We start from the raw sequence: 26,039 nt of genomic DNA, 5'->3' as shown, positions 1-26,039 counted from the left end.
CAGCTCCCATAGTGGTTGTCTTGGCCCACTTGCCCCAGCCGATTGCTGATTACCGCCGATAAATATTGTGACTGATGTAACCGAATCCTCACAAACATCCTGTGAAAGGTTATCGCATTTTGTTTGGTTGGTTGGTTGGTTGTGGAGAAAACATTTAGGTCTATTAACGGTACATGAGATCGAGATTCAACTTTTTAGTTTATAGCAGTTTATATTTATCATTGGATGGATTTGCGTGTCCAAATCTTCAGGGTTTTTTTTAAAAAGAAATCATTGGTTTCATTCCTGAAACTTGCACACGTTCACTATGTGGCAAATGCCAATTATTGTGCAGGGCAGTGAATGGACAAAGGTATAGTATATAGTTCTGTGTGTGTGTTCCATTACGGGAATAAGTGCAATTCCACACAGAAACAAGTGACCGCTTAGTTATTCCCCCCGACACAAGTAAGCACACGCGCAACATCTTCAGTATTTTATATACCGTGATACATCGCAGCAGTTTGGAGAAAGACCTCGATGTATCTGTGTAAATATTGCAGCACGCTCCACAAGCCCCAGCCGTTCGCATTAAGCGGTGCGTGAGACATTTGGGCCACGGTTTCCGAGTGGTTCCGGAACTATCAGAAGTATCTTCGGAAGTCTGCGGGCTATCGCCAAACCGTCAGACAGAAGTTGGGATCGTGGTTCGGAAACCGCGAGATAGCCAACTTACATTAGACATCATCTGTCGTCCACAGTCCGTCTCTGCAGTGGACAGTGGTGACACATTGGAACTGGACTGTCCAAATCATGGCTGGACAGAAGAATGTTCTCCGGCAGGTAAAGCAGTCTTTTTATTTATTTATGTTGATAAACCATGTGCGGGGATGGTGGGCTGGACATTTGTTACATTTTTGCGCATTTATATCCATAACCTGATCTCAAAAATATGAATTTTAATCTTTTAATCTGTAGAAAAACGAATAAAAGTGAAGTGCCGATTTTTCGAAATTTGAAATAATTTATTTTGGCACGATAAAATAATAAAATGTAATATAATTATAGAAGAATCTGAAACTATAACCATACGGTGTAAACAATTACTTCTAGAATTAATTAATGGATTAGACCTTTGAATGCATATTTTATTAAGTGGCATAATAGAATTATTTGTTTGTTTTTATTTACAACTTTGTGTGCTGTTTTTAACTAAAACTTTGTATGGTAGCTTATATTTCATCTGTAAATATTTACTTAGAATCAACAATCATCAACTGAAATATCTATACTGTATATTTAAAGGCCACAAGGACTTCTTGATGCAGTTTTATGTCGTTTTCCATGGACCTCATACACCCAAATTCTGATTAACATCTCATGACTCGCGTTACATAACTGACGTGAATGTATATGTAATGATAACCCTGAAATCTAGGATTCCCACGAACGTTCAACAAAGTCAGAGAAAATATCTGCAACAAAGTCAGAATGTGCTAACTTCATTTATCATATCAGTTTCTTCGTGTACTACCTTCGCTGTTCTCAAGCCAAACAAATTACGTTCAAGGGCAGAAATAAAGGGTGTGTTTTTTTCTCACTGCTAATAGATCATAGCTACAGGTGTCGGGCGTCAGGAGAGCCATTCGCCGAGTAGAACAGAACGCGTGCCACGCGGGTCTCAGAAACATAACAACTGACTGTTATTATGAGTGCTGACAAGCTGAAATATCAACTATTTCGTTTATTTCTTTTGTCATTTTGACAGAAGGGCACGTGAGACTTGTTTTAGCAACGTTTCAGATTCTTTGTTTCCGTAGTTGGCACGTAATCGTTGTTTATGTACACTACGTGTAGCCTGCCATTGAGTGTGCGAGGAGTAATGGTTAAAAATATCGAAACGTAAAGTCTTTGAGTAATATGCTTTGTGGAAGTATTCTCTCGATACCTCCAGTGGACAGGGGTAACATGAACTGGACTGGACTGTCCACACCATGGCTTGACGGTAGCAGGTGTCACCAGTTACTGCAATACCACTGTCTATTAGCATTTGTTTTTATTTCAGTGCACACAACGTTAACCCTGTGGCGGAATTTTTTCCAGTCTTGTAGTCGTACATTTACGGAGAACCCATTTATATGTATTATCAGTTATCCAGCGTCCGAGGTCTCGTTGCTATGGGTACGTCTACCCGTCAAAACAGTCGTTTGTGTTGCCAAATTGAAAAATGGATCAAACAAGTAAAAATAATTCTCGAAAAGTTGATGAACACTTCAGATCTTGATGAGTGAGTGTGTTTTGCATTGCGCCGCACTCAACAATATTTAACGGCGGTCTGAGAGAAATCGAGTCTGGACCAGACGATCTAGTGATCAACAGCATGAGCATCGATCTACGGAACTGGGATACGATGACATGTGTAAACCTAGCCAGCGTGCCTGACCACCTGATTCCTTTCGCCACCTCTTACGACAAGCATGGGATACTGAAGATCAATTCTAACACGAATCTCACGGGTCGATATCTTGCTGAGGAAACTAACAACATCGCTTAATTACAGCGCTGCCTAGCTTGAGAACGTACTTACATATCGGCGATTAAGGGCATTGTTGAGAACTACCGCATATCGCACGAAATATAGGATATTTTCTACGTAGTAAGGAGTAAAAAAATATTGATACTATGAAAATATTTCGATAGGATTCTTGTAACTTGTTCGGAAGAGCGGCTAGGTGCATGAGTTAATTGAGGATACTTGAATAGTTACTATGTCTCTATTGGGGAAACCTACAACGAAGCTGGTTGAAAGGTGGAAGCAATCATGTTTCAAACCTCATGATCCCATTATCCTAAACAGTGTACTGTTTGGTGGGAGATTTTGTAGATTTAGTGCTTGCAATAATTTTTGGTTTGTGGGCGTAGACGAAGAATCTTTAGAACTGAGTGGCCGTGTGTTTTTTTACACTCTAACAGCTACAGCGTAGGATGCGTGTAGTTTTTTCACATTAGTCGTATATAAAAAGCTAGTTAAATTACTAGCCCAAGAGCGATATGAGGGGTGAACATTCAGCTCTCTGTAGATGAAAGTTAAGGAGACATCTGGAGCCCTTTGTATTACAGGATGTAATTTGTCAGTGATACAACGAGTGAGTGTGTTTGGTTTTAGGCCTGTTTTAGCAATATCCCAGCAATATTACGTCGAGGAATACAAGAATTGGGCTACAGGCATTGTATCCATGCGGGGAATCGAACTCAGGTCTCCGGCGTGACGATCTAACGCTTTGACCACTAAGATACCCCTCCGACCCGTCAGTGTTCTAACACTGGTGTGGTTGATATATCCCTTCATGCTGGTGTGGGATATCATTTAAACGTACCAAACTCGAATATGTCTTGAAGGAATGAGGATGGGATGAGGGATGGTATTCCTAGCACCGTAAACCACACACACGTATTTACCATGATGACCGAAATCTCAAGAGCCATGAACCGTTGTGCAGAGTTGAGTCATTTGGGTGTGCGAACTGAGTTGGAATCTGATATTTGTCCTGATCATGTTTCTAGGTAACAAAACAGGGTTCAGTTTCGAGACAACTCTGAGTTTCGAAACTAGATCCTATGTTTGCCAGGAGGAGCAACTGCAAGCCTGCACTGACCTACATGTCTGTAGTGTATGTGTATCTGTATTGTTCATTATGGAATGGTTCTTGGAAATAGACAGCAACCTAGTCTGCTACGTTTGGATTCTTATGGAAAAAAAGAGCAAAAACTGACGCAAAAGTTAGGTCTGCTGCAACGGATGGCCACGGTAGAGCCAATTGTCACACCACGAAGTGTTAGCAACTGTCTTGCTTCTGACATGACTGTCACGTTACGTTTTAAGTCAACCTTGAGATTACCTCATATTTCGTGACAAAATAGTCGCTTTGAGGATAATCGTACGAACAAAGTCAAATAACACATCGCCATTCGATAGTGAGTCTTTCATGAAACTCTACCCTGAAAGTAGGTTCCAGTGTTGACAGTTAAGGCTCAAGCTTGAAATAGGAGGAACATATACGTACTTTTTAAATAACAAACATAATTGTACTCGTAACATTAACAATATGCAAATATTGGTTTCTATTCCTAACGTGTTGTTCATCTGAATGTGGTATTGCCCCATAGTCAACCTCGACGCCCTGACGCAAACGTTAGGTCTGCTGCAACGGATGGCCACGGTAGAGCCAATTGTCACACCACGAAGTGTTAGCAACTGTCAGATCTTGCTTCTGACATGAGGACTATCACGTTACGTTTTAAGTCAAGCCTGTGATCACCTCCAACAGGTTTCGTGACAAAACATTCGCTTTGAGGTTAATCACACGAACAAAGTCAAACAAATGTCGCCATTCGATAGCGAGTCTTCAAGAAACTGTAACCTGAAAGGGTATTCGTAGGTTGACAGTTAAGGCTCAAGCTTGAAATCGAAGGAATATATGCGTTCTTTTTTATAATTAAAAGCATAATTGTTCTCGCATGAGTACATTAACAACATGTAAATATTGATTTCTATTCCTAACGTGTTGTACCTCTGCGTTTGATAATGTACGGGCCAAAAGCGTCGTCTGGAAGTGTGGTCATGGAGCTACTTGAAAACAGTTTTACTTGTCAACATCCGCATGCTTGGCATTCTGTGCACGACCATTCCAGCTGTGGTGTTTTCTGAACGACGACCATCCTAACTCGGGGGTATAGGTCCCACATGAATGTGTGTTGCACCGTTAACGTAACGGGAGATAGTTTCCAGACGGGGTAGGCGAGGTGGAGTTAGCGCACACTTACCAGTAGCTGTGTCAGAGCGTAAAATGTGATAGATGTGGAAATGTGTTCACTGTTTTAGTGACATCATGGAGAGCCATGTAACAACATGAATGGCTTATAAGGTAGCAGGGGTAGCAAAGACTAGGTACAGTCAGAGAGTGGGTGGGGAGTGAGGGTGAGTAGGTTGGGTGTAGGGTGTTGAGTCCTGGGTTCTACTCCTACTGCATTGTGAGAAGCTCTAATCATTACGTCTTGAAGTGTATCTCACCCTGCGTATATTCCTTCATGTATGATAACATGTTGGTTGATGGAGATAGCATTGACTGGGGAGCAGGTTGGGTAGCATCAACTTGTTTAACCTCAGAAATCGTCGGGGTAGATTCAAGTAGCACTATCTCACAATCATAACTTTCTCCACGCACTTGCGAGAAATAAACCTAGCTGAACTAAGTCTGGAGTTTCCCCAGTTTCTGAATCTCCCATCTTCGGATCCTTTTCAGTTTAAATGTAGTAATTCATATATTTTCAGAAACTTTCAAAGTTATATATTTTTAGAAACTATGCATATGTCTAGTGGAATGAGCGTTAGCCAGTGTTAACAAGACCCCTGTTACACACACATTTACTTACTTAAATCTGTAAGCTTGGTGGTTAAGAGTCGGGTTCGAGTCGACACATGGTTACAATGTGTGAAGAACACTCCTGGTGTCTCACCGTAATATGCCTGGAATATTGCTAAAAGCGGCATAAAACTAAATTCACTCAATCGTGCTCGCTCGCACGCACTCTAAATCTATAAGGTCTTTGTCTTCTCGCAAAAATGGAAACACTGCTTATAGAGTACAGAACAAAAACAGCGAGTAATGTCAGCCACGACCCTACATCGACATACGACCACACACACCCATCTGCATGACACGAATCTTCCCCATAAGTACTATTTCCTACTGTCTGTTCAGTACTATTTACGCTCGACTTCGTGTCACATCGATCCCAAAATACGTTACTAATTACTTTCAGGCATGGAATACGTACCCCAAGGAATTACAGCTCCAGATCTTTATTGTTAGAATGAGCTCAGTATGTAAGCATTTGGAACTATCCAACACATTCCTTACCCTTAGAATCTACAGTCCACACAAACACACTGTTCAAGGATTCCATAGGCTCCAAAATGTACACTACTTAGATATTGTGTTTGGTGGTTTCCATTTTAGGCGTGTCGATGAAACACCTATGTTTTGAATCATTAGCTAATCTCGAGCAATAGACTATTTATTTTACCTCAAACAAAAATAAACAAGCGCAAAACGAGATACAATGTTGCCACTTCCGAGCAAAGGTTGGACATATGGTTGTTATGTGTTGTGTATGTTGACCATATGCTGAAGGCGAGTAGAACCGCCGGGGATGCTGGCATAGTGGTCGTGATGGGGGATATCTCCTTTAACATTTACATACAATACCTTTAATAATTGCTACTGTTCAGTGTTAAAAGTTGTTTTAATTAGCAGAAATATCTTAATGCATGTCTATAGAATGGATCATGTCAATTTAATTTAATCATTTCAGCACTGATTATTGTCTACATGAACAGAATATATGTACAAATGCTATTCAGATATAGTAACTTAGGATATGTTGAACGTGAATAGAAACGTGATGCATTAATCAAATCAGAGGAATCTGTCTTCAGTTCTTAGGTGCTTGCGACTGACGAAATATGTGACCACTTACTTATTTATTGACAATATTTATGTCTTGCATTTGACAAGGTTTTAGGTCACTGGCGTAGCAAATATAATCCCAGTTCTATCTATCAAATCTCATGAGAATATTTCACGGCGTTTGGTTTCGGTTGGTCGAATCGAAGCTTTGAAGTTTGTGGTAATAATGTAATGGACTTGTTTAAAGAAAATGTGTTTCATGGTTGTATCTTCATTATAGGGTAATATGAGAAAGCTCCTGAGAAAGCACGTGAATACAGCGTGATGCATTAATTGTTCCCTATCATGTCGTACCTTGCACACGTGCCTTACGTATATGCAGTATAACGGACATTTGGGCCTCGTATGGAAGTTTTCAGAGTTTGGTGACCTCGATCTCTCCGCAGCAAGTGCCCCTATCCGGAAGTGAACAATGACAGGAGGCTACTCATTGTCAGCGGAAATAGCCAGTGTGATAACCTGGGTGTAACATTGAGTATGTGTGGTATGAACAAAGTTATACAACTCCAGTGTAGGGTCCGCTGTATATCTGTACATGATATCTATACATGATATCTGTACATGAACACTTGAGATCAACAGCATGAGCATCTTAAAATCATTGTTATTCTAAATACTGAATGGCGAAAATGCTGAAAGGTAATCATGAGTACCTATTTAGGATATATGGAAGTTAATAAATCATTATTTCAAACGTTTTACGTTCTCGTTAAGTAAAAGACTTTTATAAGATTTTTATAGGACAATGATTCGTCTGCCACTGTTTTGTGACACAGTTCCTTTTCAACCGGCCATCTTGCTCGTCCAGCGAACCCCAGATATTTCTATTGGTTTCCTGTCATTTTTAGCCAAAATGTGTTTTTTATATGTTTCAAGAATAAACTTCGTTCATTTACTAACCCATAATGAGAAAATTAAAACTCGAAAGCCCACGTTCTCTGTGGTAATTCATTCTAATTATGACATATATGACATTCTCACCCCATAACATTTAACTGATGGGTCCCGTTCAGACAGGCATTCTCTTCATACGTGAAGTGTCCCTCGTCCACTTTCTCGGATAAACCTGGATAACAGAATGTTCAAGGAACACTTAATTCCTCAGCACCAAAACAGACATGCGTCGGGGTTTATAATAGTCAGTTACTCTGTCGGGGAGGTGGGTGTAGCCCAATGGTTACAGCAGTTGCTCGTCACGCCGAAGACCTGGGCTCGATTCCCCACATGGGTATTATGTGTGATGACCATTTATCCTGGCCCCCGCCGTCATTTTGCTGGATAATTGTGAAACGCGGCGTAAAAGTTGACTCACTCAATTGTATGAGACCCAACGACGTCAGCATTATGTAACTACTTCTGCACAATGACCACCACAATTGCAAGAAAAATGATGTACTTAGGAATACTATTCAGCATAATGGATTTGTTAATTTTATATATTTTGTGTAAAAGAAACAGATTTGCTGTTGTTGTTGTTGTTGATGTAGTTGTTGTTGTTTCTGGAATGCTTTTGTGTCCTAAGCATCACGCGTCAATGCTACTAGGAGTAGAATGAAAGAACAGTTTGGTGACGTCACAATATTTTCCGACATATCCAGTCTTTCACTGTTGTGTTATCTTTCAGCTTCTCGCTGCTTTGGCTGTTGCCTGTATCGTCGACCACAGTAGAGGTAGGTTCATTGTTAGTGTACAAGACAACAACAGAAACAAGTAAAGTCAACTTGGATTAGCTGCAATGTTTTGACCTCTTTAAGTAACATTTAAATCACACGACGGCTGTGGACGCCGTTAACACATTGGACGGCAAATCCGAGGTACCCCACAGACCTACGTCATGGTACCATGGCAGTATATTTTAGTGACATGAGAGAAAACACTTTAGTAAGAAGATTCACAAGGGTCTGCGCATGCGCATGCATATGTATTAACTATGTTAAGAAAATGAACATATCAAATTCATTGAATGCGTCACCGGTGCTGTTTCAGGTAGTGCCACTTACCACACCCAGGGCGTCAGTGAGGGTCAGTCTAGTTACTTAGGGACTCAGGGTGCTGGGTCTGGTATGGGTCAGGAGTCACGCTCTGGCATGCAGTTCCAGTCCCAGGGGATGAAGAAGTCCAGTCAATCCTACAGCTCATCATACAGCAGCGGAAGTAGTTCCAGCAGCCAGTCCTACAGCTCTTCTAAGCAATCCAGTTCCGCCTTGGAAGGCCAAGTTGATGGCAGTTCCATGGGCCGTAAATCAGACAGCGGTGAAGGTCAAGGAGCTTTCAGAAGTCAATCCTACAGCTCTTCTGAATCCATGAAATACAGCAATGGGGGTCAGGATGGTTCTTTGGGTATGCCATCGGGTCAGGGTCGTTTCAGAAGTCAATCGTATAGCTATGGGGGTCAAACGCAAGGTGGTACTATGGGCAAATCCTACAGTTACGGAGGTCAGGTTCAAGGAGGTACCAGAAATCCGCCTGGCAGAACTGGTGCACAAGGGCAAGCAGGCTCCACCGGGAAATCCTACGGCTCTGGAATCACGGTTGAACGAAGAGGTTCCCGTCCTGGGTCACAGCTGGTGAAGAAGAGTGATGGACAGTCTATGTTGTTTAAGTTGGAGTACACAGACGAGCAGAGAATTCAGCATCGCAACAGCCAGCTTGAAGCAGCCAGGAGAACTGGAGGGGGCTACAGTGTAGGGACCGGTGGCACACTAGCAGAGGCCAGACGGCAGGTGGAGGAAGAGAGAAGAAGAAAGGCTGAGGAAGAGAGGCGACAAGCTGAGGAAGACAGGATGAGACAAGGTGGGCAAGGCAACAGGCAAACTGAGGAAGAGAGAAGGAGACAGGTAGAGGAAGAGCAGCGAAGACAGGTAGAGGAAGAGCAGCGAAGACAGGTAGAGGAAGAGCAGCGAAGACAGGTAGAGGAAGAGCAGCGAAGACAGGTAGAGGAAGAGCAGCGAAGACAGGTAGAGGAAGAGCAGCGAAGACAGGTAGAGGAAGAGCAGCGAAGACAGGTAGAGGAAGAGCAGCGAAGACAAGCCGAGGAAGAGAGGAGGAGGCTTGTAGAAGAGCGCAGGCGGGAGGAAGAACTGAGAATGGAAAGAGAGAAGAAAGAAAGAATGCGCGTGGAAGAGGAGAGAAGGAGAGAGGAAGCTAGGGTAAGGATGTGATAACATGTCGCGTTACGAGTATGTCAGAATCAATAAGCAACAGTCGCATTTACCGCCCGGTCAGTGTTAATGTACAGTACCACGCATCGCTGCTTGATTGAGTTTTGTATGCAAACTTCGTACTAAATGGCATACAGCATTACACAGATAAACATCGTACTTCATTAAACTCCAGTGACTTCTTATGTAAATGATGAGACTGGCTTAAGTATTAGCAATACTCCTTTATCAAGGCGGGATGTAAATATTAACACCTGAGGCCAACCAATGAATGTTTGATAACGTGAGCAATAAACCATGTTAGTGAACTAAAGTGTTTACTCCACATATACGTTCTTGGGCTAAAACGACTTACGGGATCGGGTGGCCAGGCTCGCTGACTTGGTTGACACGTCATCGGTTACCAGTTGAGCAGATCGTTGCTCATACTGTTGATCACTGGATTGCCTGGTCCAGCGTCGATTATATACAGATCGCTGCCATATAGCTGCAACACTGCTGTGTGCGGCGTAAAACTAAACTCACTCACTCACTCTTGGGCTAATAGACCACACATTCTAATACGTTCCGGCAATAGTTTAGGTTAAATGTAGTTTCCTTTATTGTCTTGTCAGCGACAAGAGAGGATTGAGGAAGAAAGAGCCCAGAGACAGAGAGAACTCGAGATGCGACGGGTGTCACGTGAACCAGACCGTCAAACGAACGTCACTCAAAGGACAAGGCCAACGCCTGCCGCGAGATCATCTAGTGCACGACGGGATAGTTTAATCAGAAGTCGTGAGTAGATATTATCAATTACCTGAGAGTAAATAATGAAAAATAGGAACATACTCACGTTAGCTAGAACAGTAAGGACAAAGTCAAATTCTTGACTTCTTCGCATATTATATCCATGTAAAACTTTTTGGGGGGGAGGGGGGAGGGGCAAGACATTATGCCACAAATAAGCATCCCCACTGGTTCCGGTTGTGTCCATTTAGCTGGTCTAATTCGCTCGGACTGGCGAAGTTAAAACAAGGTAATTTGACCAAAACTGTAACTTATATGATATAAGATATATATGATCTGGTTATGATCAATAACTTTTAATATGTCTCATCCCCAGTGAGATCACTTTATCTGTTTCTTACTTAGATCCATGTATAAAGATTCTGAGTGACAGATTACTTTACTAGAGTAAGCTCCCGCCCCAGTGTCTGCAGTTCAGTTTGAGGTTTAATCGAACGTATTTTGAGAGGATTTCTAGGAAGGCCGTACGTCACTTACTTGAAGCTGCAAACCCGGAGGACTGAACAAAGCTTTCAAGAATATTTATGGTGGACATGAAGATCGCATTTCTAAATTTTGCACATCAGTGAATTAATGTCGATACAATTACATTTCCCTGTTCTGATTGAATCATTTGTACCCTTTCTTCCTTTGATCGTCATGTGTTGTCGGGAATCGAAAATGGGCGTGACGACCGAACTTTCTAACTACTGAATACCTCTTGCGCCGCCAATTCTCTGAAGTACAGTAGATATGCTTCTGATATAGGAAGAAAGTTTCTAAGTCTTTAACTGAGACTGAAACACAAAATATAGTGATTGATGTCATGAGTATCAGTCTACGTGATTGAGATAGAACTGCATCAAATAAATGGACAAGCCCGATCACTTGTTTCCGTTTGTCACTTTTTGTGAAAGGCTTTGGTTGCTGAATTCTAACCCGAACCGTCAAGTGTTTCTCGTGTTTAGCTTTTGGATAAGCACTAAAATTTGATCGATTCGATATAATTGGTGGGGTACCCTAATGGTACTGCCAAGCGTTCGCTTGTCACGCCGGAGACACGAGTTCGAATCCCCTTATGTGCTTACAGCCCCCTCGGTGATGTTGCTGGAGTATTGCTAGGAGCGGAGTTGCCCATCTTGCCTCTCTCTCACATACAGACGTACTCCACCTATGGCATTCTTTTACAGTCATGTTTAAGGTTACTCGTTCGACACTGCTGTACAGGAAGTTCCAAAATGAAAAGGCCTTCCAAACATACTCAAAAAGAAAACACAAATGATCTTTCTCAGGCTTGTCACTGTGCAAATAGTTTACTGGTTCGCACTCTATGTCAAATTCTGTTGTCTTTACATCAATGTTATCAGTTAGGTAATTATGGAAATAGGCTAACAATGCTAGCATGCTGCAATGTGTGATGCAAGGATGCAATCATTTCTTTTCATTGCACAAAAACTGTGTTTGGTGAAGTGGGCATTACTGAAATTCCTTCCGAGTGTTCCAATTGGCTTAAATAGTAGCAGTCACGGCTGTTGCGGCCATAAAGTTTCCGAGTCACGTGCTTGGACAAAACACCTTAATTCTATCTGCAAATTAACCAAAGGTACTTTTACTAAGTAAGAAATAAACAAATCAAATCAAAATCATGTACTGATACTGATACAGCCCTAGCCCAGAACAGGAGTCCTGACATGCGGTTCGCCTCAGAGTATCCCTCTCCAACCCAACCATTGCCTCTGTTTTTAAGTTTAGGGTCATACAAGACTTCCTGCTTAAGTCGATCGAGCTCCATAGGTTCGACATGTACCAGACGCTGTTACATTTCGCTTTATTGTTAAAGCAGAACAAATTTGAATGTAACATGACATGGCCACTTTGTTTTATTTTTTTCCAAAGATCAAAACATAATTCCCGTATCTCTCTATTGTCTCTGTGCTTTCACATGCATTCATACACAGGATCTCGACTATTTTGATAACCGATATTTACGTAAGCACTTGTGTGACATATATGTCTTGAATCAATGATAGTAATATCAGTGTGTTCAGCTTAAGATAGACCCCCAATATCCGATGCAGGGCGAACTGACGAACTAGACTGGACCATTGGTAGACTGGTTGAATGTCACCGAGAACTGTTAACCATTCTTCAGGTTTCAATATCATGTGTGTAAATTTCAGGCGTCAGAAAGCATGTACAATGTGATTTTACTGTAAACAATGTGCACTTGCCGCACGTGATACGTGCTTTGCTACATGTTTACTTAGGACAATCTATTTTCTAATACCTTTTACTTTATGCAGTTTTATGTTATGCACAGTTACTTTTTCCGTTAGCATATAGAACTGGGTTTGAGGCATTGATGTAACATTGAGAGTAGGTCGCAGTTTAAAGTCTTAACGGCGTATGCAGTGAAGTGCGCCTCACAGACTGAACATATGGTTCTCACTGCACAAGTGTGTCTCAGTATTACTGCAGATTGAAACATTACAAGTTTTCTTTTGGCTTCTTTGGAATTCCTATTTGTTTATTTGATTCCCCCAAGTAAATACAGGGAAAAGATTCAAATGCTTCCTTCACCTTTCATTCTTTTGTTTGAAATTCGCTGAGAGATGATTCACTCTATACACGAAAGGCACACGGTTATAACATACATACGTTCATGTTGCTTCCATGTCTGTTGCTCAGCATTGTTGGTGGAAATAACACCGCCTGCACCAATACCTTGTCACCAAAGACATCATTTAGATGACACCGGTTCATGAGCTATTACTTTTTCTCGTGAGATCATCAATAGACATCGTCATGCACTTACTGCATTTCACTCTAGACGTTGATGGGCGATGGGGCAGTCTAGTGCTTAAAACCTTCGCTCATCATGCCAAGGATTCCCCACGTGGGCACAATAAGTCAAGCAGAGTTCTGGTGTCCCCCGCCGTGATATTGCTGAAATATTGTAAAAACCGGCTTAAAACTAACCTCACTCACTCACTCCAGACGTTGAAATGGTTTCTTTTGGGTTTTCAGGTTGCACTGATTGTCAGGTTGGGAACCAGACGTTCCGAGGTCATTCGAGGTTTGAGTACACGGAGAACTGCCAGAAGTACCGATGTATCTGTCACTGCGACGGCACCCACGACTGCCCAGCTCACTACACCATCAACGTCTGTGACCAGGATGAGGACAAGGAGAGGAGGCGGCTTGAATCAACCTGCAAGACTTGTGACGCCAAGGGAAAGATCGTCAAGGGCAACAACTACTTTGATCTTCAAGATGGCTGCATCCTCCAGAAAAACTGTAAGTGCTTCTGCGACGGGAGTTGGGAATGTTCCGCCAACAGGACTGAGAACACTTGCGTCAAGAAAGTGGGAGAGGGCAGTTGCGGTGAGTGTGAAGTGTATGGGAGCTTCCATCCAGGCAACTCCAGGTTTAAGTATGAGGAAGGATGTTTTGAGTATAACTGTGACTGCAGCTGCAATGGATCCTGGTCCTGTCCACCTGACAGAACAAGAGACATCTGTCAGAAGGGATGTGGAGAGTGTGAAATACGAGGCGAATTTTTCGAAGGCAACACTTACTTCAACCACGAAAAAGGATGCCTTGAGTACACCTGCTTCTGTCATTGTAACGGATCATGGAACTGCTCTGGAGATAGAGTGAAGAATATCTGTAAGCCGACTGAGCAGCCTGACAAATGCAGTCAGTGTCAAGTATCAGAGACTAATTCTTATCCTGGCAATTCCACTTTCCAGTTAAGGAAGAAGTGCATCAGCTACGAATGTTCGTGTAAGTGTGATGGAAGCTGGGACTGCCCTGGAGTGCTAGCAAGGAACATCTGCAGGGGGGAAAGACCAGGGGGTTGCAAGAGCTGCCAGGTGTCTGATGAAGAATTCTACCCAGGAGATTCAGACTTTGACATGAGAAAGGGGTGCATTCACTACAAATGCAATTGCAATTGTGACGGAAGCTGGAGCTGTCCAGGGGAGAAAGCTAGGGATGTTTGCAGAGGAGAAGTTCCCGGTGGATGCAAAAGCTGCAAACTGTCGGAAACAGAATTCTACAGAGGGGAATCTGACTTTCAGATGAGGAGGGACTGTATTCACTACAGCTGCCACTGCAACTGTGATGGAAGCTGGAATTGTCCGGGAGCAGCTGCAAGAAATGTCTGCCGTGGTGAGATTCCTGGGGGATGCAGAAGTTGCCAATTGTCAGATGGGAAAGTATATAGAGGGAAAACCAACTTTCGTCAAACAGTTGGCTGTGTTGTTAAGGACTGTAGATGCTCGTGTAGTGGCACGGTTGAGTGTGATGAAGAAACTGCTGTTAACGTCTGCACAACTCCAGCTCCATCCAGACCACGACAGAGGCCTGTCCGACCTAGACAAAACTTAGATAACTGTCAGAAGTGTATGGTAGAGGGCGCTGACTATGATGCGAACTCCAAGTTCAAACTGAAGAGGGGTTGTTACGTCTACCCATGTCAGTGCAATTGTAATGGGAGATGGGGCTGTAACAGAGATGGTGCCATTGATGTATGCGCTGGTAAATCAGCAGCCCAAGGAGGTTCAAGCATTGGGCAAAGCAGCTGTCAGAGATGTATTGTGCAAGGCAGAACATATCCAGGTGACACTGACTTCCGTCTCCGCAGAGGCTGCATCTCGTATAAGTGTAAATGTGCCTGTGATGGGCGTTGGGAATGTCCTGCCAACAAGGCATCAAACTTCTGCCCAGGATCTAGGGAACCAACAGTTGGGTGTAAGCGGTGTGAAGTGGATGGGCAAAGCTACACTGTAGACAGTAACTTTGATATGAGGCGAGGTTGTGTCCGATACAAGTGTAAATGTAGATGTGATGGCTCCTATGGCTGTCACGTCACGCAAGATACCGCTTGTACTATTGGAGAACGCCCAGCGAGCTGTGGTAACTGTGAAATCGATGGTTACGTCTATCCAGGTAACATGGGCTTCGTTATCAGAAATGGCTGTATGCAGAAGGAGTGCAATTGTTACTGCAATGGGTCATATATTTGTCCCGATGAAAACAGAGTAGACATCTGTCGGAATAAACAGGCTTCACGGTCTCTGAGGGATGGCACATTCACAAGCACTGGAAACCTCGGTGAAATGTTTGGAAGTGGGACTCAGGTATTTAATCAAGGGGGCGAGCAGTACACAGTAACAAGAAGAAAGCAGTTTAGAGGTGGACAAACTGGCAGCGTTGGACAAGTCGGTCAAATTGACCGATCTGGACAACATATCCGGACTCATGGAACCCAGTTTCACATTCCAGGAGGACCGATGTTTCCACAAGGAGGAAGGCCCTACGTTTTGAGAGGAAGCATCCCATTGGGTGGACCTATATCTCCTGGTCAGATCGTCACTCATAGAGGTCAGCAGTACGTCCTCAGACACTTTATGGTTCCTGGTGGAGGTCAGTTTACACCCATTGGGGCTATACCCTATCCAGCACAAAGGAACTTTTATCAACAGATTATCGATCCTGCATTACAGGGACAAAGGAATCCAGGAATGGGTGCTTCTCTTGGTGGTGCCAGTGGTCAGTATTCACATGCCCAATACAGTTTAACAGGACCACGTCCAGACACTGCTGGTAGTCTTCATGGTGGTGTACCCACATACAATGTAAGAACATCTGATGCCACAGGCGGCTCCAGAACTGTACAGACTGCTAGAACCTACGGCAACCAAGGAGGCGCTGGCAGAATGGCATATGGATCCGCAGTGTTCCAAGTCAAGGCGCCATATGCTCCTGGTAAACGTACAAGACATGTAGGGCAGGTAGCTGTGAACCCTAGACCAGGTTGCAATAATTGTTCGGTTGAAGGACAGAATCACAGAGGAGGCTCCACTTTCCAAATCACAAAGGACTGCGTTCAATTTAATTGTAGCTGTGAGTGCAGTGGATCCTGGACATGTTCAGGGGAATTCTCCACTGGCTGCAATTCAACCGAACCGAGTAGAAAACCCCAGGGAGACGATGCCGGGACTTGTAAGGGGTGCTCTCTCAAGGGCAGTACATATCCCGGTGACAGTACCTTCCAACTGGTTCAAGACTGCTCAGAATACACCTGCACATGCACATGCTCGGGAAAGTGGTATTGTCCAGTACAGAAGCCGAGAAACATTTGTGACAGGCCTCGAGGGGAACTGAGACAGAGGACTGCTTCTTGTCAGCTTTGTGACGTTAGAGGGACAGACTATCCACCTCACTCTGAGTTCTTGTTGAAGGAAGGCTGCGTGCAGTACAAATGCACATGCAACTGTGATGGTACCTGGGTTTGTCCACCTGCAAATTCTGTGAATGTATGTCAGGAGGACAGAGAGGAGGAAACAAGAGAACGTGAAGAAGCAGCCCGAAGGCAGAGGTACACAACCAGGCTTCCCCAAAGCTGGGGAAACGTTTTCACCACCAATGTTCCAGTAGGCCAGGGACCCAAGACCAGATACTCTAACACAAGGAACGGCATTTCTTACAAGCAGACCTCCTGTCAGAGCTGTGTTGTCAAGGGCAAATCTTACATCCCAGAAAATGAGTTTAAATTCCGAGAAGGATGCACGCAGTACAAGTGCCAGTGCTTCTGCAATGGTACATGGGAATGTCCAGCACAGGACACCATCAACCTCTGCCGCTCCCCTGATTACAGAATCGACGGATGCAAACAATGTGAAGTAAAGAATGAAACATATCCCGGGGGAAGTCCGTTCCGTTATAGGGAGGGGTGCTGGGAGTTCAACTGCTTCTGTGGCTGCAATGGGGAATGGAGTTGCCCAGCAAATCGTACTACAGACATGTGCAAGCACTCGGGATCAGTGTCCTCCAAATGCAAACCTTGCATGATAGAAGGCAAAGTGATCAGATCGAAGAGCAACTTCAACATGAGACGAGGCTGTTCCGAGTTCCTCTGCGAGTGTAACTGTGATGGAAGCTGGACCTGCCCCGAGGACCGGTCTCTCAACATCTGTGAAGGAGAAGGAAAAACACCGAGTCCACATTACAAACTGAAAGGTAAGACACAGATTCGGCTGCACCCGCCATGGGCACATGAAAAGGTCCAAAAAAAAGAAAAAATGTTTAGAAGAAAGGACGTGTCCATATGGATAATGTCAATGTTTTGGGACCTTTCTCTGACAGATTCCGAAACGAAACCACATCAGGTTTTCGTAAAGTAGTGCTATATAGGCATTGCGTTAATAGAAAAAGAGGAGGAAATACATATATCCTGTGTCCAATGGGGACTTAAAAAATATCCCCACCAACTTGTTCTGGACGTAAGTGGCGACCAAATGAATCTGTCAGGGTCCCGTTTCAGAAAGCTACCGTAGCGACTATCGTGCCTCCTATGGTGTATCATAGACTGTCTTAGCTCTACGACAGCATTGTGAAAAGGGGCCCAGACTTGGTCATTTGGTTGATTTCGTGGCCGGCCCCGATGGTTCCGACTCAGCTATTTGCAGGCCATCGAAATGTATTCATTATATTGCGGTGTTAAACAACAGAGATGACGTAATAGATGATAGCTGTCTTAGAACTCCTACAAAATACCTGACGCTGTTACATAAGTTTATGACAAATAATAATCTTCATTAAATCGCCTTGTAAATCTTTCCCATTATCTACTGAGTTTTATGTATTGTGTGAGTGTTGGGATTAACGAAAAACACTTTCTAAGAGCAACACCGTACATATCGGAACTACTTTCAAAATTATTAAGGCTGCAGAGTCTAAACGTCTGACATATTCATTGGTGTCAGCTTCATGTAAGTGTTTTTATTCGCGAAGCATGTGCCTTGCCTCCATTCGCTATGCAGAGTTGTTTCCCTTAGACGTGTCGGGAACCTGATGTAGTTGGTATGGGGGCTTCGAGGTTTTTCAGCACCATGCCTGGTTTTACCAAAGTGATAAATGTCAAAGATATGCATCATTCTTATATTCCCTCAAATATACTGCTGAAAAGCCTTCATATAACTGAAATTAAGACAGGCAATGTTGAGTCAGCAGAACCAAACTCACTCGCTTACGCACTCGTGTTGTTTTAGGTTGTACTGTCGGCAACAGGACGTTCTTCAGCCGACTGTTCGCGTACACAGAGGACTGTGTCCGTTACACGTGCATCTGCTACGACAGTGGTGCCTGGAAGTGTCCCGCACAGAAGAGCAAGAGAGTGTGCTGATCGTCACAGAGTTTGCGATAAACATCATTACATCAGTGCATCATGTGGTTATGCACAAGGGACATTTTCTCCGTTATGCCGCGGTGATATGTCTATAGGCATCTTTGGTTCATTTAGTGTTTGAATATCATTTCCCCGTTGTAAATAATTCAACCAAGATCATATCACTTTTACTTCTACGTCACTTAAATTCGGATGTTTTGCTTTTTCAACTTCAGAATCGCACTTAATTTCGTAACAAATGACGGTCAAATTATTGTTGTGTCTACCATCAAACATGTCAAATGGCCACAGTCATCTAAACTTTCATCCTTCAGCCAAAAGACGGGTGTTCACAACAAAACTGATCCCTGTGAGATTTATAAAGGGTGCTTAAAATCATTACAAATACACGCCAACAGAATATTCTGTCAAAGTGAGTTTGGCCTTAGCATGGAGTATAAATGTCTGCCATTTTGTTATTATATGTTATTCCAGAATGCTATTGTTATACGTTGTATACTTAATACCCAAAATGCTGTACCTCATATTTGCAAATGAGTCTATTTTATATAGCTGTATGGACCTGATGAGAATAGACACAAAATGTTAGCTTTTTGCTAAAAATATACCATCCCGGTGTTCATTCCAAAAGGTTATGTCCTGCTTTTTTGTGTCTAACGGCAATGCCAGACAAGTCCAAAAATCAGAACAACATTGTTGCAAAGGCATAAAAGGCTTAAATACAAATTTATCAAAAATCTATAATTTATTTCATAAAGATAACTGAAATTCATTTGTGTCTATTGATGTACATTGTATATATTAGTATACTCGACAAACGTACTGGCGTATATCAATTAATGGTATATATTTGGTGGGATAGTAGGGACAGTATATTTGGGTGTCCTTGGATATGTAAGTTCATAGGTCCAGGATTAACCTTACGCATCTATACCCGTAACTTATGTGGGTCTGGAACGGTGTTCTCTCCTTGTGGATGAATGGTGGGATATTAGCTGGGCAAAGATCCGATGAGGATTAGACTTTAAGGTATTCAATCAACCATAATGTTTTTCTACTGCACCAGGAAGGTACTACGATTGGAAGACGGTCAGTGATTCCCTTCCCGAGAACATATCCATCACTCTGTTGTAAACGAATGAACATATAATGTTTACGAACCCGGATAAACACAATACACACGTCTGTGAAGTTATCATCGGCAAATCTTTTATTGGGATACATCTTAAGGTATGGGTGCACAGCCAGTTATCAAAAACCCTTGTGCCGGACAAAGCGGAAACTGTGCTTTAGCACACAGCCAACGAACAAATATGTGTGATAACAGTAAAGGTTGCGTTTTAATGTGAAATAATCAATGTTTACATTTCTGCGGAGTTGTTTGTAATGTCTTGAATATCGTTGATTTTATAATAAATTACCAAATCTTTCTCCCAATGTGTGCTTTTTTATCATGTTTACAAAAAATGTCCTTGAGATGAATCAGTCAATGAACAACGTTGAAAGACCTGTCCCATACAACTGATCAGAGTGTACCCCAAAATCAGGTTTGGGGAGCAGTGTGAGCCCAAGTGGCTGTTATATCAAATCTATATTCACCTGTGAAAAAACAGGATTGAAGGAACGCCATTGCTGGTCATAAATGATCCAAATCTATGTTCCCATTCTCCGAGACTTCATTTGATGGTGAGATCTGATTTAGGGACATGATTGATAACCCAACAGCTTTGTCTGCAACTGGATGCCTGGTCCAGGCTCCATTACTTACAGATTGTGGACCTTTTGCTGAAATAATCAGGAGTGTTGTTACTATAATATAAAAAAGCCCGGGTGTAGACGTGATTGATGCTATCAATGCTGGGTAAGCCCTCAGTACTATATAAATATGAAGGTTTGTAACCTATCGGACGTGCACAAAACGAAATGGATTGCTATGCTCCTAATAAAGTTGTATGTGGCGTTCAACGGCAAATAAATGCAAAACATTGGTGTCACGTGTGGGAGAGATAATTCCAGTTCACAACTGAGGGGTTGGGGGGGGGGGGGGGGTGAATGCTTGTAGCAAGGGAGTTAACCGAGTAAAGAAGTCTCACTCTCCGATGAGTTAATTCCCTTGCCTATACTGATGGTTGGTGATTTCTACTCTGAACAGCATTCTAGTTATGTTGAAACGTGGAAAACCCATGAAATACAAATGGTTCAGTCTAGATTTAAAAACCCCAAACCAACAGACCATGATATAGTAAAAAGTAGCGACTCAGTTGTGAAGTTGCCACCACGGCAAGATGTGTTTTCTTCACTGTGTAGTGGACAGGAACAAATCGAAAGGCAGTCATTCACAAAACTCATGTAAGCTGCCTGGAAGGTAAGGAAGACTAGGGGGATACCTTAGCCAATTATTTTGTCGTTGAGGCCTTGCAGGGCGAACGTGTGGAGTCTAAATATCCACCTAAGTTCGAGGGATCTCCTCCTTTGGGTGGTGCTAACTGGGTCTTCTCTGGAGTGTGCGATGATTTCATGGGCGAGATCTGATTTGCCATGCTTTTCTGAATTGAAATGAATTGCAACTGGTTTGTCTCAGTTGTGAGTGATGTCGGCAAAGTGTTCATTCAGCCTCGTTTTGACTTGAAGCATCTTTTGATTTCCCCTACATATTGTTTTTTGCACTTTCGGCAAGTGAGCAAAAAAACCACATTTGAGTTGGTGCATCTGTATTGTCGTTTACGGTATTTGACACCAGACGCTGTACTGTGGAAAGTGTCCGACCGATTTAATACGATGCAGATTTTGAAACTGTGTTTATCACACGGGTCGTCGATGAATGCGACTACCCGACCGCTGATCAGTGGCGTAATATTAGGGTATTCTAGTGAGTGAGTGAGTTTAGGTTTACGCCGCACTATAATCCCGCTATATGGCGGCGGTCTGTAAATAATCGAGTCTGGACCAGACAATCCAGTGATCGACAATATGAGCATCGATTTGCGCAATTGGGAACCAATGGCATGTGTCAACCAAGTCAGCGAGTCTGACCACCCGATCCCGTTAGTCAAGCTGAGTCGCCTTTTACTGCAAACATAGGCTGCTGAAGGCCTGTTCTACCCGGGGTAGACCTTCACGGGTCGTATTCTAGTGAGGCTCGTACTAGATGGTCCTTCGGGGTTTTGTTTCTCCTGTAGGCCGCAATGTGGGGTCTGATGAGTTCGAACGAAACCCGGTCATCCCTCTCCTACCCACACATAGTGCCTATCCCTGCTCACTCATGTATACAAGGATGGCAAGCCTGGATGATAAGATGTGGGGAGCAGTCATGACAATAGCAACATCATGCACATTAGAGCCAGAGCAGTTAGTTTTTGCCACTTGTTAGCAATAGTGAGTGAGCATGGGTTTTTTTTGCTACTTTTAACAATATTCTAGCAACATCACTGAAAGGGACACCAGAAATGGGCTTCACACACTGTACCAAAGTGGGTATTAGAACCCAGCTCTTAGGCACAACAACTGAATGCTTTAACCACATGGCTACCCAACAGGTCCCCATTCAGCAATCATCCAGCAATATCACAGCAAGGGTCACCAGAAATGGGCTTTCACACACTGTACCCATGTGGAGATTCGAACCCAGCTCTTAGGCACGACAACTGAATACTTTAACTGCACGGCTACCCAACAGCCCCACTCTTAGCAATAGACCAGCAATATCACAGTAAGGGACACAAGAAATAGGCTTCACACATTGTGTCCATATGTGACAAGTGAAGTTTCAACCACTCGGCTATCCAACCACATTACAAACATTAGAACAAGAAGGTACTGTTACAAATACACACATCCAAGCTGCACATACTGAAACATTACAAACACCAATATTTACAAAAATACTTTATAACCCAGTAAACATCCAACCTGGATGAATTTACAATATGACCAAGAAAAAAACATACCCAAATATTATACTAATATACTTCATAAAATTGATAACACCCCAAATGGATGAATACAATGAGATTACTCATAGACATTTACAGTCATCAATGTTATTCCAAAATACTTCATAATTGTTAACATCCAACCTTGATACATACACAAAATAACCCATGTAACAACAACCATGCATTGCTGTTTACCGTATCCATAGTAACAATGACAGTATACACAGATTCCTTATAAAACAGGTAAGGATATTCGAAAGAGATGTTCCTAGGGTTTGTAGGAAAAGTTGATTAAATTCTTTGTAAGAATGTAAAAATACATAAAGAATATGCAATAAAATGGAAGAAGCTTCATTTACTACAACAAAACAGTAGAATTATTTCAATAAAATACACAAATAACATCATAATAACAATTTTAATATGGCTGCCCTGATGACAGTGTTCAAAAATCGGATGAGAACAGCGGTCAGGTGTTAGAAATGCTATCAATCATATTAAAATCATTTCACCTTACTAAAAAGACACACAACATAATTTGGAGGTTCAGAAATGCACTTCATAAAAAAGTTGTTGACAAAGCAAAAACATACAAAAACAGATGTACTTCAAGATAGTGAAGCATTGAAGAAATATATTAGTCCTCACACCACAATTTCACAATAACATGCATACATACATCCTTGATAATCTCAAATATATACACTTCAATCAATCTCCAATAGTACCCTGGATTCATCTGCGCTCCTATAAGTGTATCACCTCCCTTTACTGGATCCACCTTCTCACAGTAGCCAATCAGATAATCCCTTACAATTGAGCTTGCCATTGTCAACAATGATGGTAGCCAGAGTCACGAAGGTTTGCTTGCTGTGTGACTCAGACTTAGTGAACAAATCATACCGACAAAGTGACAGGTCTAAACCTTCAAAAACAGACAGGCAAGAAAACCTTCTACTTCTTGCAGAGTATCCCTGTCAAAATAGTGTTGTCAAGGTTAAACTGGTTTGATAAAAGAAGCAGAAGTGAGTTATGATAAAAGCATTGTGATTGGTACGCTCAACTTCCTAGTTTATAAACGTTATTGGAAACAAAGCAAAGGGAGGAAATACCTCGATTCATGGATGCATCCTAGTGTAGATTTATCAAAATGTATATACCCTGGAGACTATTGAGGATCACATACAGCTAGTAAAACCAATGTCTGAAAAACTGTATGGGATGTTATCAGCAGAAAACTAGAAAGAGACTTTTATTTGGGTAGGACCATTCTCTTCCCACAGAGGTTACTCCTGTCATATCTTCCTATGTAACCTCTGTTCTAATATATTTCCCGGTCGGCCATATTTCCCGGTCATCGAGAAATCCCCTTGCGGCAAAAAATCACAACAGGATTCATCTCCCTTGTTACTATCCAATCAGAAGACGCATTAAATAGACTTAGCTCCAATATGGCGGCCCCCATGGAGTTGGTTCATTAACGTGCGAAGGAAAGATGCGGTATTTCATGTTTAACTGAAAATCAGAAACTGGCAATAGAGAGTGCAGGAATCAATCGCAATGATGTGTTTGTAGAAACCAAAACTGGTAGTGGCAAGTTTTCCAGATGCATTCGGAAATTACTGAGATCTTGCGAATGATCACTCTTGAAACAACGTCTCTGACTGCACAAGTAAATCTGAACGCCTCCAATCGCGAGTCTTGAACACTCGCACCATGAAAGGGCCGTATTAGAACAGAGGTTAAGTAGGAAGATATGACAGGAGTAACCTCTGTGGGAAGAGAATGGGGTAGGACATGTGTACAAATTTCTTCTGATAACATACACTAAGACATCATTGAGAATCTTATCAGGCCTCTTGATCAATATGGATATCTAAGTATAGGAGAAAAAACGCCTCCGAAGTTTTGGTAGAGAATGTAAACCTGAGGGGTAGGGAAATCCCGAGGGGCGTAGCCCCGAGGGATTTCCCGACCCCCGAAGGTTTACATTCTCTACCAAAACTGAGGAGAAGTTTTTTCTCTTGCTTATAAACCGTCATTTTAAATATTGCGTTATAAGGAATTAGGACCTCACTATACCGCGAACATTCGGAATGACAGCAATGTCGCAACTCTAATGCACAAGTTAGAAAACGCACGGGATTTTCACGCAGTGCACGTGTTTTTTGTGAGTGAGTCAGTTATATACCACGTGGTTACTTGAATCCGCTCATTGCTAACCATGGCAAACCAGAGCGAAGACGAAATGTTTTTAACACAGTCGCAGTTTAAGAAAGATGATGACAATGCTGCTGCTGCTGATGATGATGATGATTTTCTGTTCCGTTTCGCGGCACCTTTGACTGAGGAAGATATTGAAAGGAAATTATCTCGATGTGTTCCAAGAACGACAAGGTACAAAAATGATTGGGCGAAAGGAGTATTCAGGCGATGGCAAGAAGAGCGTCGGACGAGGTCAATGGATGCAAACATCGCGCTGTCGTCGTCCGTCTTGACTGAAGACTTGCTGGATATGACTGCTAAAGATATAAATACAGCCCTAAAGTATTTCCTATTCGAGGCGAGGAAAGTGGACGGGACTTGCTACCCAGCTGTTACTGTGTATGGGCTATTCACGGCAATAGCGTCACACTTGAAAGCTAACAAATCTCCTTACAATCTGATGGAAGGCGAAGAGTTCCAGGACAGCAGACAGGCACTGGACGCATGCATGCGTGAGAGGTCCACAGCTGGTCTTGGAGCAGACGTGAGAAAACCTACAGAGGTGATAACTCGAGACGAGGAGAACACTCTGTGGGAGAAGGGGGCTCTTGGAGAAGGCACGCCGCAAAAACTCCTGGACACAGTCCTCTACTTAACTGGTGAGTTGCATTTTGCATTTGATTTCCCTGTCGAAAAGTCGGATATTAGCAATTTTGGCATTTACAATCAAACCTTCACATCGAAAATAAATGTGATTAACTGGAACAAAATGCCCGACTTCACTTTGAGGCAAACCAAACCAAACAAAGTTTGGATGGATATTTTGAATCCCGTGTTAAGACCAAAATAGATAAACATTATATAATTGTGTACGGAATTTTATTTTCCAGGACTTAACTTCGCCTTGAGAGGTGGAAAGGAACATCGGAGTTTAAGACTACACCAACAACCTCAGATTACAGGCCCACATACAGACCAGAACGGCCGCAGGTACCTGCAGTATGTGGAAGACGTCTCTAAGACAAATGCCGGGGGAGTGAAAGACAGGAAACTGCAGAAGAAAAAGGTGCGAGCGTATGAAAATACCAAGAACCCGGAACGATGTTATGTGCGCCTTTTCATGAAGTACAAGTCACTTTGGTATGTATTAGATGTTTTCTGATACATTTCTGATACATGTTATACATTCTTTAGATATACCACTCATTTAATCACATCATGCGGGTGACTTGACCCATACTGCATGTAAATTGTCTTATAATTTTAC

At 42.6% G+C, this 26,039-nt stretch overlaps 1 protein-coding gene across 2 annotated transcripts; it reads left to right on the top strand.

Annotated features, from left to right (window-relative positions):
• The first annotated feature begins 206 nt into the window (after window positions 1-206).
• LOC137287173 (uncharacterized) lies at window positions 207-20,069 on the top strand. Of its 2 annotated transcripts, none has more exons than XM_067819343.1 (6): window positions 207-822; window positions 8,134-8,179; window positions 8,496-9,658; window positions 10,285-10,447; window positions 13,466-17,464; window positions 18,496-20,069. In XM_067819343.1, the coding sequence occupies exons 1-6, from the start codon at window positions 793-795 to the stop codon at window positions 18,627-18,629; spliced, it is 5,535 nt and encodes a 1,844-aa protein (XP_067675444.1). In that variant the 5' UTR covers window positions 207-792; the 3' UTR covers window positions 18,630-20,069. The 2 variants fall into 2 exon arrangements, with proteins under 2 accessions (XP_067675444.1, XP_067675445.1); XM_067819344.1 differs by having other exon boundaries at window positions 717-822; window positions 8,134-8,183; window positions 8,500-9,658.
• Window positions 20,070-26,039: the final 5,970 nt, after the last annotated feature.

This window comes from Haliotis asinina, chromosome 6, assembly GCF_037392515.1.
Source record: "Haliotis asinina isolate JCU_RB_2024 chromosome 6, JCU_Hal_asi_v2, whole genome shotgun sequence".
Classification (NCBI taxonomy): domain Eukaryota; kingdom Metazoa; phylum Mollusca; class Gastropoda; order Lepetellida; family Haliotidae; genus Haliotis; species Haliotis asinina.
This window is presented reverse-complemented; position numbering and strand designations above follow the sequence as displayed.

Bases quoted from the DNA above. Each gene is read 5' to 3' on its own strand.
- LOC137287173 (XM_067819343.1), top strand. From the start codon at position 793: ATGGCTGGACAGAAGAATGTTCTCCGGCAG. The intron at 8,180-8,495 runs GTAGGTTCATTG...GTGCTGTTTCAG, and splicing joins TATCGTCGACCACAGTAGAG to GTAGTGCCACTTACCACACC. The intron at 9,659-10,284 runs GTAAGGATGTGA...TTGTCTTGTCAG, and splicing joins GAAGGAGAGAGGAAGCTAGG to CGACAAGAGAGGATTGAGGA.